At 39.9% G+C, this 14042-nt stretch overlaps 1 protein-coding gene across 1 annotated transcript in view; it reads left to right on the forward strand.

Moving 5' to 3' along the window:
• The window catches only part of cpne7 (copine VII), a 30484-nt gene extending 18741 nt beyond the window's left edge, over window positions 1-11743 (forward strand). The window contains exons 7-15 of the mRNA XM_007889340.2: window positions 994-1092; window positions 4565-4651; window positions 4918-4977; window positions 6057-6190; window positions 7983-8037; window positions 9307-9358; window positions 9997-10130; window positions 10673-10909; window positions 11578-11743. Coding sequence (XP_007887531.1) covers window positions 994-1092; window positions 4565-4651; window positions 4918-4977; window positions 6057-6190; window positions 7983-8037; window positions 9307-9358; window positions 9997-10130; window positions 10673-10909; window positions 11578-11715 — 996 coding nt within the window. The 3' untranslated portion in view covers window positions 11716-11743. The remainder of the gene's footprint in view (window positions 1-993; window positions 1093-4564; window positions 4652-4917; window positions 4978-6056; window positions 6191-7982; window positions 8038-9306; window positions 9359-9996; window positions 10131-10672; window positions 10910-11577) is intronic.
• Window positions 11744-14042: the final 2299 nt, after the last annotated feature.

The following is a 14042-nucleotide window of genomic DNA, read 5'->3' on the forward strand; positions in this document are numbered from 1 at the left end:
TGCCGAAGTGTAAGCTTGAGTTTCACTGTGTTGTAAAAAGGTTAATCTGTTTTGCGTAGCTTCCCACTGATGACAATGCTTCTTTCGAGGGATGCATTGAGAGAATGTGACTAGCTGGACAAACTATTAACGTAGTTTCACGACTACTGAGAATTAGCTGTCACTAAATGTACTTAATAGCAATTAAAGGGTATAGACAGTGTTGACTTCTCCATCCCATGGGATAGAAACTACTGACTAACACATTGTAGAGGATTCACTGAGAACTGACAAAACCCATTACATGGAAGACTGTCAGAATGAAATGTTAGCACAGTCCTGAGACCCAGGTCTGTGAGTGTTGGATTGTAAATACAGATGTTCGACAGCTGCAGAAGAAGCATTGACATCTGTGTGAAAGACATGATTGGTCACTAGGGAGATTAATTATGTCTCAGTGTTCTGTCTGAAACTCCATTTTGGTAAACAACCCTCTTAAGCATAAACCCAGGACTTAGAGTTCAGCAGCTGAAAGGTCATTGTTCCAAGTCACTGCATAATAAAACTCAGAATGACAATTACGATTGTTAGCAGAGATGTTAATTGTTGTTTTGATTAAGACTCTCCCCAGATGCTTTACAATATAATTCATTTATGACTGAAATATAGACCTGCAGAAATTAATGCCCATTTTCAAAATTACCTCAGTTTCGCGCTTTACTCCCGTATTAATGCTCCTCACCCGTGTCACATGGCATTGCCAATATCAGCCTGGTTCAGTTGGTGGCATTCTCGCCTCTGAATCAGACGCTAATGAGTATACGCCCCTTATTGGGACTTTGAGCTCAGAGTCAATGCTGACACTCTAGTGGAATTCTGGAGGAGTGCTGCATTATCAGAGGAACTGTCTTTTGGATGAAATATTAAACTGAGGTCCCACCTGCCTGTTCTGGTGGACTATTTGAAGAGAGAACAGAGTTAGCATTTACTTTTAATACATTTTCTGTTTTCCAGTGTTTAATCTGGGATTATGATTCTCGTGGAAAACATGACTTCATCGGGGAGTTTTACACAAACTTTGAAGAAATGCGGAAAGCGATGGGAGACAATAAGGTACTGGATCAGGGCAGTTTCTCAGAGCAGAAACTTGTTTCTGTAATTGATGGAATGTACGATGATATTTAATCTCTGCGGTGACAGTACAGTTTAATGCACAGTGGCTTGACAAAATATATTTGTTTGAATGCATGATCAAAATGTCCGGCAACAGTTGCCTGTCTGCATCAAGGCAATTAACTGCGTTTCGCCCACAAATATACAGTTAATTCACTTTACAGTATATTCTGTGAAATGTTTTGAGACGTCTAGAAGACGTGATATCAAATGCTGTATCAAATACAAAGATTATTATTAATATTATTATTATTAGTATTAAGCCACATTACCTTAGACAGCACAAAGTCTTAGGCTAAAGTGCTGACCACAAACCTCCCTTTACCTCATCTGTATACAATCACAGCGTTCACATTCAACTGGTGGTAACATTCAAAATATGTTGTTCCACGTCACTGACCAGCAGCACATGTACGTTTCACTACATTTATCCTCACTTTTAAAACTGAAGTCACCAAAGCAACTGATGTTTCTATATAATTATAGTTCCCTCCCACGCCTCCCCCCAATTTTCACCCTCTTTTCCCCTTCACCTTTCTTGGAGGGAAATTGCGGTGTGCAAATTGGCTGCAGGGTTCGCCTACAAATTATAGTCCCTTCACTTTCAGTAAATCCTGTCAAGCGTGAGCTTTGAGAGCACCTCCCACCATGAAAGGCACCATATCAAATGTAAAGATTTTTTTGATTATTATAATTTTGGGGGGGGCTGTTATTTGCTGGCATCCTTCTCCTATATTCATGCAAACAAAAAAGAAACATGTACATTGCAGTGATTTTTACAGCCAACATGAAACATTTTTTTTATTAACTCATGGTAACTGAATCATTTCTACATTGTCCAGGTTTTAAGCCTGTACAGAGATATGATCGACTATTGTTACTCTGGTTACATCCTTCAACTACATAACTTGTTCAGACAGTCTGCACCCCCTCCCTCTGCATTTTCTGCAGTGTCAGGTCTGTTACTGTCAGTAGCTCTCTGTTTAAGCGCTCTGAGCCGCTGCCCTGCGTGGAGGGCACTATATAAGTTAAGTGCAAGTAGTTGTTGTAGCGAAACATTTGCAAATGACCTTTGCATTTCAAATCCACTTTACATGGGAAGATTGGTTGTCTTTTGTCAGATTTCTACTTGGATCCCAATTTAAAAGGTAACCCCTGGTATATGGTCTCTATGAGACATATTTAATCACTGGGCACATACAAATGGTTGTCTCTAATGTGCAAGTTTTCTTATTCAAATGGGCAGAACGCCAGAACAGCCAGATACAATAAGGGGCGTAATGGGTTGATGTATCAGGGGAACAGGGAAAATAGAGCAGGTAGAATGCACAGATGCAGCTGTGGATTTACTACTCTATTGCATCGGCTCCAAATTAGTCCTGTAACGAAACAGATCCCTAAGGTGTGTGTGCTGCACGTCGACGCTGATTATACTAGTGACCAGTGGTCAAGACTTCAGTGCATTTTGGATTGAATTCAACTTCTGATTGGCAGAGTAAATGAGATCATACATATCTTTATGGACATTTCAATTGTCCATTTATCAGTAATTATGGCCAATTATCCGAGATGTTGGAGAAATGGGCATTGTGGGTTTCACATATTTGGCAAGTTTAGTGATTCTGGTAAATTTTACAAGTGTAGGTATTTGAGAGTAACGTGCTGGAGTAGAGGTGCTGGTACTACTTTGCGTGTGAACATAAGGAGAGAGGAAGGATAGGAGGGCTTTCAGCCCATCTCATTCATCCTGTTACTAACCTCCTACACAACAGATTTTTGCCACCCGCTTGTCTTGGAGCACAGCCTGCATCCCATTTTCTTGAATGAAGCAGGAATTTGCCTGTTTTTGTTCTGAATGCTTGAAAAAGAGTCCAGCTTCACTGAGCTACAAAGGTAAACCTGCATCAGAAATCACTGCTGCCAAGATGGAGTATGGTAGTTAATCCTTTAGTTCAGCATTTCATCCCCTGACCACATCAATCAGATCCCTCGTCATGTGATCCACAACATATGAAAACAATGTGGTACCCAAATTATGTGTTTGTGTTATTACACACTGGAACTGATGACCAACAGTGACCCTCATTCCCAGCATTTGGGGAATGCTCCCTGTCCTATATCCAATTCCCCAACACACACAATGGCTTTAGAGTTTAAAATCCTGCCTCCAAAACCGATGCTTTTGGTGGATGATATCAGCATCGTATCTATAGTAAAGTTGTGAAGAGCAAATTTAGGATAAATATTTCTTAACAGAGAGGGTAGGTGAAAAACTGAAGAAATAGAGGTCAGGACGCTGAACACATTTAAGAAACAGTTAGTGCTTTAATAGGAAGACAGTAAGGTAAGATGATGTGTGAAATGATGAGATCAAATGGATCAAAGGACCTACTTGATCCGTACCTGTTTTATGATCTTGTAATGAATGCCATAAAATAGCCTTCAGTTAGTCTTTATGTCCTGTACAGCTGGTGCATGACACATGTGACACGGGAGTTAACAGTGATATATAAACATGCCTTGCACTAACAGCAGTAAATGTAAATGAACTGTCAACGTTTACTGTACAAACACTTTGTTTCCAGAGCAGCTTCTCATTATTCAGTCATCAAGTGTAGCAGATAAGACACTTCTGTTTGAGGATATTAGAAGCATTTCCCTTTCTCAGATGGTCTCATTTTGCATATACCGCCTCTGGGTTACATATAGGATTTGTGTCACGTTAGTAGTGTTCAGCCTTCCCTTTTCTGTGGGTGTAATTACCCACATCAATGCAGTGCAGTAAGTGCACAGTTTTGTCTGTAGGGAGATCTGTTATTCAGTTGGATCAATACAGTAGTGTTTCTGTCCATCATGGTACTGAGCTCTTTGCTGATGATTTTGTTACTTGCAACGTCTCTGCCTAGATAAAGGAATTTCTCTACTACTCCGAGAGGTACATTTTCATGCCGTGCTGTGCCAACAAAAATGATCTGTTTCCTTATGGATGATGTTAAGCCCAAGTTATACTGACAGTCTGACACAGATTGAAATCAGTGCTATTCATGGCTTTTTGTGAAATCCCAGTCATTTAGGCTGATGCGGGTAGTGTCAAGAAATAAATAATAATCCTTGTATTTGATACAACGCCTTTCACGTCGGGAGGACATCCTAAAGTGCTTCACAGGGTATACTGCAATGTGTAGTGACTGTAATTTGTAAGCAAACATCAGATGAGACAATGAGGAAGGTTAACATTTCAGATTATTGTCTGAAAGGTTCAGCGGGTGATCGAAGAGTATATTCCTATCAGCATCTGAAACTTTATTGACTGTATTTTTGACTTAAGCCATTAATGGCATCTGAATATTTGTTTGATTGGTTCCATTCAGTGCACAATGTAAAAACCACTGTATTTTCTCCTTTTCAACAGGTCAATTGGGATTGTATTAATCCTAAATATAAGGCAAAAAAGAGACATTATAAGAACTCAGGGGTTGTCATGCTGCTGGACTGTAAGGTAAGACACACCTATGAATTTGAAAAAACCTAGAATAATGCAAGAGATAATCAAATGTCTCTTTCAGATCTAAGGAGTGCAGCTATTAAACGTTGTGAGCAAAAATAGCTGCGGCACCTTTCATGAATACCGTGTGAACATCAATCATGTAGAGCCTGGTATTTCATGAAAACTATCCATGGTTGCTTGATTACTCAATTATAGATATCTTGAAATGGTTGCTTTTATTTCCCCTGGACTAACTTTAAATCTCTATCTTTTTGAAGTTGCACAGGATATATTCCTTTTTAGATTACATAATGGGCGGATGCCAGATTCACTTTACGGTAGGTCATTAGTTACTATTTGAAACCTAATGTGTATTGATGGGCTGTGCTCCAACCTGGGGATTGATTGCCTTTACAGGGGGGGTTTGAGGATTTAGTAAAGCTTTGCTCTGACACTTCCCATTTAGAAGTCTTCAGCCAAATTTTCCTAATTGATTGAAGGCTTCAGAAAGGCAGTTGTGCTGCTTTAGAGTAGAGCCCCTTTACAGCAGTGTGACCCACAGCATTTTTGTGCGTTACATTTTCAACGGTGTGAGGGAATTTCAGTCCCACCTGACACAACAAACTGAGATTTGGTAGCTCTGTTTAGAACTTTCTATGGTGGAAAAAAAATAAAAGTGCTTTTTCGGCGCCTTAAAATACGGCTGAGATCACACTACAGAGATCTTGTTATTCAGATCTGTGATTTGGATCATATAATACCCTGGCTAGCATTCAGCTGGTCCTTATTCTCTGAAGGGTCCTGTAAATCTTCACCCCTTTTCCTTCCTGCTGGATATTTTTTTTGCAGTCAAGAAACATATAAGCACATCTCCTGCGTAATGACTGCAGTGATTTATGTCTGAACAATATCCCTTGTGGACCCCTCTTGTACAATTTAGTGAAGTGTCATTGAGCACTTTTGACCCTTTATTTCAAGAGAAATAATGCGTGTAAATTAAATACCTGACAAAGAAAAAAATCCTTTAAATTATCATTTTAACCACGAAATCAACGAAAGCTGCCCCAACGAGGCTTTGTTTTATAATAATGGGTCAGTGAAGAGATTATATGGTAAAAGTTTCCAACCAGGACATTCAGTTGACAAATTCTGTTTAATTGAATTGTTCATGGAATACTGTACATACAAGATTTAGACTGTAACCTATTGTTTCTGCAGGTGTTTTGCTTGAGTTTTTCTCCTAGTTGCAACCAAATTCACGCCACAGATTGATGGCGTAGACTTGTAATGGTGTGATTATTTCTGAAGAATGTTGTGTGCTTTTATTTAACACGTTCTGCTTTGCCACAAGCTCCTGAAGAAATGTAGCATCCAGAGGCCAATGCTGTTAATAATGAATTACCACGTTCTATTTTAGGTAGCCATTGACTTCACAGCTTCAAATGGAGACCCACGGAACAGCTGTTCTTTGCATTACATCAATCCATACCAGCCCAACGAGTATCTGAAAGCTCTGATCTCTGTCGGTGAGATCTGTCAGGACTATGACAGGTAGTGTTAACCACCCACCACAAAACAACCTCATCCCACAGTCTAGTTAGCTGTAAAAGTGCTCATTAATCTGTGTTGATACTTTTAATAAACAGCAGCATCTCTCTAATATCCTCGGCTTTCATTTGAATTCTAAATAAATTTTGTGTTCAAACCTCTGGATTTCCGACTTTATTTCCTCTTAGTAAGGTTTCTCCTCTGTTTGCATTTGTTTGTGGCAAAAAAAAACCTTTCCAATTAAGAAAAATATACACAATCCCTGTTATTTAAGAATATAACTCTCGAATACAGCCTGTGTAACCTTGCCAAAGAAGAACATACTGTATTGTGTAATGTGATAATTATCATTGGTGGCAATGATCACATTACACACCACTGTTGGTAATATCACAGCACATACTGCAGTCATCCTAGTTGAAGATCTCGCTTCACTTTCCCCAAACTTTCCAAAATATCTTTACCAAACAGGTCTTTGCAGCCTCTCAGCAGGATATTGTTTTTTGCTCCTGCAACCACTTAGGCTGTTACTATCATTGCTCATTTCCTCATGCTCTCCAGAGGAATATTTTACAGTGCCCCTTTAAGTACATGAGTCTGAAGGAATGCCAGATAACATTTACTTAAGGATCTATACGTAAGCTAATGGCATGCTTTTGGATACCCAGTTCCACTCATTGATACATGACTAAACAGACTGAGAGTCCAGAGTGCTCAATCCCAAATCCATATCTGAGAAAGATGCTTTTAAAACAAATCATTAAATAATTAATCAAATATAAATCAGTACAACCTTCTGATTGGATATGGAATACAGAACAAATGTATGTTGAGACAGTAAGGTTGATGTTGTGAAATGATGAGATCAAATGGATCAAAGGGCCTTCTTTATCCGTACCTGTTTTATGATTGTGTAATAAATGACATAAACTAGCCGTCAGTTAGTCTTTATGTCCTGTACAACTGGTGCATGACACATGTGACAACGTAATGTTGAGAAAATTATTAAAAAGGAAATCAGCTAATATTTTGCCTCTCAGGGTAGTAAATGTTGGGGAATCAACTAGGGCTTCGGATCTTATAGTGAAAGAGACATCTAATAAAATAGATGATATTTTGAGATTTTCTACCACTGCTCTGACTTGTAGATTATAATAATCCTTGCATTTGATATAGCGCTTTTCACGTCGGGAGGACGTCCCAAAGCGCTTCACAGAATAGACTGTAAAGTGAATTGACTGTATATTTGTGGGCGAACGCGGCAGCCAATTGCGCACAGCAATGTCCCACAAACAGTCGTAGATTGAAAATGACCAATTTATTATTGTTTTTGTTTTTTGGAGGGATTATTATTAGGCGTGTGGAGTAAGGAAACTTGCCCAAGGTTTCGCCCTGCCTGGAATTGAACTCAGGTCTCTCACTTGCAAAGCGAGTGCTCTAACCACTGAGCTACAGGACTCCACGATTACAATACAAAATTACATTTGTATAGCGCCTTTCAAGTCGGGAGGACGTCCCAAGGCGCTGGGATTCCGCACAGAGTGAGATTGTGTGATATTCCTGGTGTGTGGAGCTGTGAAAGAAAACAAGTGGCTCAATTAGCATCTGTTCTGGACAGATCTGTGTACCTGCGAGTTCCTCATTTACGCCCGTTCTCTTCCTTTTCTTTGTTGCCGCAGCCCTGAGCAAATTCAATTTGCTTGAGTTAAAGGTGGCAGCTTTTTTGCTCTGCTTTGCATTTCAATCAAACTCTTTTTTTCCCTCTCTCTCTCTCTTTCTCTCCTCCCACCTCTAGCGACAAGAAGTTTTCTGCCTTGGGATTCGGAGCTAGAATTCCACCTAATTACGTGGTGAGTAATTGTTTTTGCTCTTTTGATAAACCAAATGGTGTGTAAGTCAGGTCCCTTGTCCTGTTCCTGGTCCCATCTCCTCCCTCGCACCCCAACCCCCTGCTGTGTGCAGCATCTATATCTGCTTCTCTTGCTTTTGCAGATTTGTTCCTCTTTTTTCCCCACTTTGCTCCAAGCTTTTCCACAGCTCTGTGATAAAAGCTGTCTTCTCATGTCCCAGTGGTGCTTCCCAGTCATTGTGCAGTCTCTCTCTTCCCAGCCCAGCTTCGCTGCTGATTCAAACGCATTAAAATCTGTAAAAAAAATGTCAATCTGCTCTGCACTCTCTGCCACACAATCTGTTCTGCCCATCTTTCTTTCCCTTTTTTCTCTGTCCAAAACTGCTGCTTGGCAGAGATTCTATGCTACTTTGCACATGCTCGCTACTCTCCAATTTATTATTTAACTGCATGCTTAAATCTAATTCTGTTTCTACATTTTCATGACATTTGCGCCTACTGGTTATGATTTGCTAATATACAATACTTTGCCTCTGTTGAAACAAAATGAACGGAAGTACAATGGAACTTAATAATAATAATCCTTGCATTTGATATATCACGTCATTGAGACGTCTCCAAAGTGCTTCACAGAATATACTGTAAAGTGAATTGACTGTACATTTTGATAATTTTTCAACCATTCCTGAGGTTTGGTGGGAAATGCAGTGTGTGTGTGTGTGTGTATATAGCAGAGTTTCTGGAGTCTGGTAAGCCTGTAGCATGCTGTTTGCAACTTAGAATTTTTTACCAGTGACTTGAATTAAAACCCAACAGTAACTGAAGCTGCACAAATTTTCAATAAAAAGGCACTAATTTCTGCTAAAATTTCTTTGCCGTCACTACAGTAATAAATGACATTATTGCTTTGTTTAATAAACAATAACAAGCCGACAGGCACTTAAGGCTGATAGACTTCAGTGTTTGGAAATTGGAATGAAAATTAAGCCGCACATTAGCCAGATGCTATCTTCATATCCAGTCTGTAAATGTGATTTTTACTGCTGTGAAAAGAAACTGAATATTTCACACATGAGATATTAAAGGGTTTGGGCTGCAAACTGTGTACGTGTTTATTAATCATGCTTTCCTTCTGATTGCTTTTCCCCCAAGAAAATAAATGAAATCTGTTTTTTAAAGTGTGTTTAGATCATCATTTAGATTAGAATGGGATGCAGTCCCTTGCGAAACAAAAGGGTTTTTAATTCTCGAGAATTCCTGTCTTTTGCAGGTTTCGCACAACTTTGCCATTAACTTCAATTCTGAAGATGATGAATGTGAAGGTAAGTGGAAACATTGCTACATTCATTCCAGAGTCCAAAATATCAATTGGCCCAGGGATAGGTGAGAGCTATCACTAATGGAGCACAGCAAAACATTGGCCCCATTATTCTGGCACTTGTTATTCATTCCTTTTGGTGCTAAAGTGCAAACTGTTGTATATCGGTTGTTGGACAAGGAGTTTTTAAATCAGAATGTTATAAATTTAATGATCTGAATTTAAAAGCAGCTGTACACAACAAAAGAAATCTACTATGGTAGTTGTTCGCAGTTGTCCAGCTATTTATGGTCATTTCGAAGTTGCTCTGCTTTAATTTTGGTTAATTTTATCACTAATTAGAAAGGATTCTTCAGTGCAATGCAAAATTCTTAAATTATTTCTCAGTATAGTTGACATCCCCCTATTCCTCTGTCACTCTGGGACATACACTACGTGAGGGGTGCTATATAAATGCAAGTTGTTGTTGTTGGCATAGATGTCACATGCAATCCTGAGGAAATAAGGATTTTAGGAAGGAAAAAATTGTATAAATCTCTGGCTTCCATTTAGCAGCAGTCAGACTTCCTTACATATCATGCAACAGACTGAATATGTGTATTAGAGTAAGCCAATTCTAACTGCACTCTGGTTTTGTTTAAGGAATACAGGGAGTCGTTCAGTCGTATCAAAGCTGTCTACCCAAAATCCAACTCTATGGGCCAACTAATGTGTCTCCGATAATAGGCAAAGTGGCTAAAGTGGCTGCTGATGAAGAGAAGACCAAAGAAGCATCTGTATGTCTACGTTAAAAAGGGCATGGTATCAGGCAAAAGTGTTTGGTAAAATCATTTCTTTTCACTTATGTTCACTTATGGATTCACAAATCCATCATCTTCAGCACAACCCTTGTGCGTGACTCTCTTCTGACAAAAGATGCCTAACAGTCATATCTCTTCTCCCTCGCTGAATGAAAGAAAGTTTCCCAAATACTTTGTTATGATTTTTTATTTTTTGCTCAGGAGGGTGTCTGACAAATACAGAAACCCATCACCACGACAAGAGCCCTGCTTAACTAATTGCGCAGAGTAATAAGCAAGAGGCAAGGTTTGGCATTATCATGTTACAGCAAGCATTTGAATATAAGACGGTTTAACAATGTAGAGTGGGTGAACGCAGCTATATGAGGCACTTACTACGGAGGCAATGCATCAACACTAGGTGTGCTCTAGCGAACTCGTGATGCTTCGCGATTGTTACCAAGAAAGTACAAAAGCCACTACGATTCCAACGATTTTTATCTGGGGACATGTTTGTCCCGATTCTCTTCTCTTTGCAGAAATACTTCATCCTGCTGATTCTGACGGACGGAGTCGTCACTGACATGGCTGATACGAGGGAGGCAATCGTCAGAGCATCGTACCTTCCAATGTCCATCATCATTGTCGGGGTGGGGAACGCAGATTTCACAGACATGCAGATACTGGATGGAGACGATGGGGTCCTCCGCTCCCCAAAGGGGGAACCTGCCCTCCGAGACATCGTTCAGTTTGTGCCCTTCCGGGAATTTAAAAATGTAAGGCTCAAAGCATCCCACACACCCCGGCACCAATTTCACATGATTTACTTTATTTATTTACACGATTTACAATGACTGTTTGTGGGACGCTGTTGTGCGCAATTGGCTGCTATATACGGTCAATCCACTTTACGATAAATTCTGTGAGGCGCTTTGAGACGTCTCAACAACGCGATGAGGCGCTATATCAAATGCAAGGATTATTAGGATTATCTTCTTCAAAGGACGAAACTGTTTAGGTCAGAAGAGCAACGTCCAAATACTTTTGTTGCAAATGGAGGGTGGGGGGTGTGTGGGCGTGGAAACAGTTTTTCCCATAGAAAGTAGTATAAAAATTCTCCGGTGTAGTTACTCACTCTGCTGTGATTGCTACAGGGCAGCCATGTTATAATGAGTGCCCTTTCCCTCCTCCCTCTGGTTTAGCTCAGATTCACTTATAGCATTGGAACCGGCTTCCCTCACTGACCAGCCAGCTTTTCTGTGCTAAAAAGTGCCCAACTTCCAGGTTGTCAGGTTGTTGCTGATATCATGGTTAAATGGTGTGCGGAGCAAGCATTGCTGATGTTACATCCTGTGCACTGGGCATGCTTTTTATTTGCTGTTTGAAAGAAATTAATGCTCAGAAGCAGTTGCGTGGTCCATTAAAGTATTTTTCTGTGTTCCAGGCGTCTCCGGCAGCTTTGGCAAAATGCGTCTTAGCAGAGGTTCCAAAGCAAGTTGTGGAATATTACAGTTACAAGGCTATTCCTCCAAAATGCCCAATACTGGACTCCTCGGGTTCCGCGTGTACCACACCTGAATAAACTGACTGAGCTGTTCAAGTCTCCAAAGAGATAAAGATATGAAGAAGCTAAAAAGAAATTTACGTCGTGTAACTGATTTTTTTTTCACATGCAATTTCTCCCATTTTTTTCAGGAAATAATTCACTCAGCAGTTTTCACACACGTGGTTTTTAAAAATAAACATGTTCCACCCATCGTCGTGATCAACCGTTGCAGAAATCCTCGACACTGGAAGGTGAAACTGGTGACTTGCTCCCAATGAGAGACATCAGAATGTCAGTGCTTCCTGTGTTGATGGGTTGAACAGCATTGACAGCTTGGAGCGGGTGAGGCTGTAAATACAGCGTGGGGTTAGCCACAGGATGCATTGCCTCGAGTACAGCAGAGAAATGTCGCAAGGGGAATGTGTTTCTTTGTATAAAGGTGAAAGGTAATTAAAACCACTGCAAAGAAAACAACACGCCTGAAGCTAAAACAGGGAACCAGTTCAACAAAGTCAAACTTAATATTAATAATAATAATAATTTTTGATATAGCAACTTTTACTTTGGGAGGGCGCATCTCAAAGCACTTCACGAAAATTACTGTGAAGTGGAGTGACTGTGTATTTTATCTCTTCAGAGCCAGTGTAAAGAAGCTGGTCAGAACCCAGTATTTTAAGACGTCCATTTACGCTGCAACTGTGCTTACAGTGTGGACTGTTTGTAGGACTTTTCAGATTTACTTTCCTTCTTCAAACATTTTGTTTGATTGTTGATAAATCACAATAATGTTGCATTGATCCCAGCAATGTGAAAACATTACCCTGAGGGAGTGAGGTGATGCAATTCTGTTTCTAAGGATATATCTGTCTTGTAACTCTGGTGGAGTTTGAGTGCTGCAATCCATCAGGGGGAAACAGATTAGGTTCAGTCAGGAGAACGAAATAAACAAGTGGACACAGGGAGGCTTGTGATGAATTTGTGTGTTCTTCTGGTCACACCATGTCTAATATAGCAAAGGATGGGCAAGACACTTCTTGCATTTCAGTGATCTCTGCAAAAATCACCATTATAACCTTTAATTCCTATTATTATCTTATGTCCGCGTGTGGGGGTGTGTGTAGGGGTTAGTGTGCGATCTTGTACGTGTTTGTGTGTGAGTGGGGATGGGGGTGAAAGATGTTCCCTACTCTTGCCAAAGGTAGAATATTAAACACCCAAGCAAATGCTTGAGTTTAACTTCCAGATTTGGCCAAACTTTAGGCACTGGGACCCACAATGAGTTTCTTTCACCACTTCTCAAGGGAGATCCTCATTGAAGTAGTTGATACTAGTGTAACGCTCCCATTGGGGTGGGAAGGAGAAAGTAATCCATTGTAAAATGGGAAACTGTCCATCCTAATCCCCATTCCATGCTTTCCCCCTGTTTCCTCTCCTGTTCTTGTCTAACATCAATAAACCAAAGTCAAAATCAATAGATTAACCTGAATAAGGCAGAAATAATTGCAACAGGAAGACATTAAAATGTGCTTTAATACACAATGTAAAGATAATGAAAAAAATCCCAGAAAGCAATCAATTATTTTTAAATTGACTACGTCAAATTGGGCTAAATGAAGATGTAATCTACAGCATTTGGCATCCGTAGTTCACAAAAGAAACTAAAGAAGTAAAGCAACGCCTTTGAAATGATGCATTTAATTATATACTGATCATCATTATTCATAAGTGGTGTTGTAATTGTTGTGATCAAAGCTGTCTTCAGATGTGCTCATACCCACATTACAATGGGTGTAAAAATACACCTAAACGTGTTACCGACCAGAATCAAATCCATGCAGGCCAACTTGTCATTTTAAACCCTTAAATAATTGTGACAGATTGTACAGATCGTAGAGATTGGCTGAGTTCCTGTATATTGGCTAAATTACAAAATTGTTTGTGTTTCTTTTTTATTCCTTTCCATTTCCATTTTACTTCAAAAAGGAATTGGATAAGTACACGTTGGAGACAATATTGGGGAATGAAAAGGAACAGATATAGTCTGAGATGAAAAAACAACAATAACAACTAGGATTTATACAGTGCCTTCACCCCAGGATAGCATCTCAGAGCGCCTCATTGAGGCAGGTTTGGACACCGAGCAATATTTCTTGAGGCAAGAAGATTCCTCTGCTGTTAAGGCTGGGAGGGAAGTAGTGGAATGTTGTCTGTGATGGGAAGGAGGAGAAGTTTGTGGGGTATGAATACATTTCCTGGAGTTTTTCCTTGATTGGCTTTACAGGGTTTGCTGAGGTGAATTGTCCTTTCTTGCCCTGTGTTTGCTTGTTCTGATCTGTGGTGGTCTTTTAACTTCCATTCGTTGT

This window comes from Callorhinchus milii, unplaced genomic scaffold, assembly GCF_018977255.1.
Source record: "Callorhinchus milii isolate IMCB2004 unplaced genomic scaffold, IMCB_Cmil_1.0 Scaffold14, whole genome shotgun sequence".
Lineage (NCBI taxonomy): Eukaryota > Metazoa > Chordata > Chondrichthyes > Chimaeriformes > Callorhinchidae > Callorhinchus > Callorhinchus milii.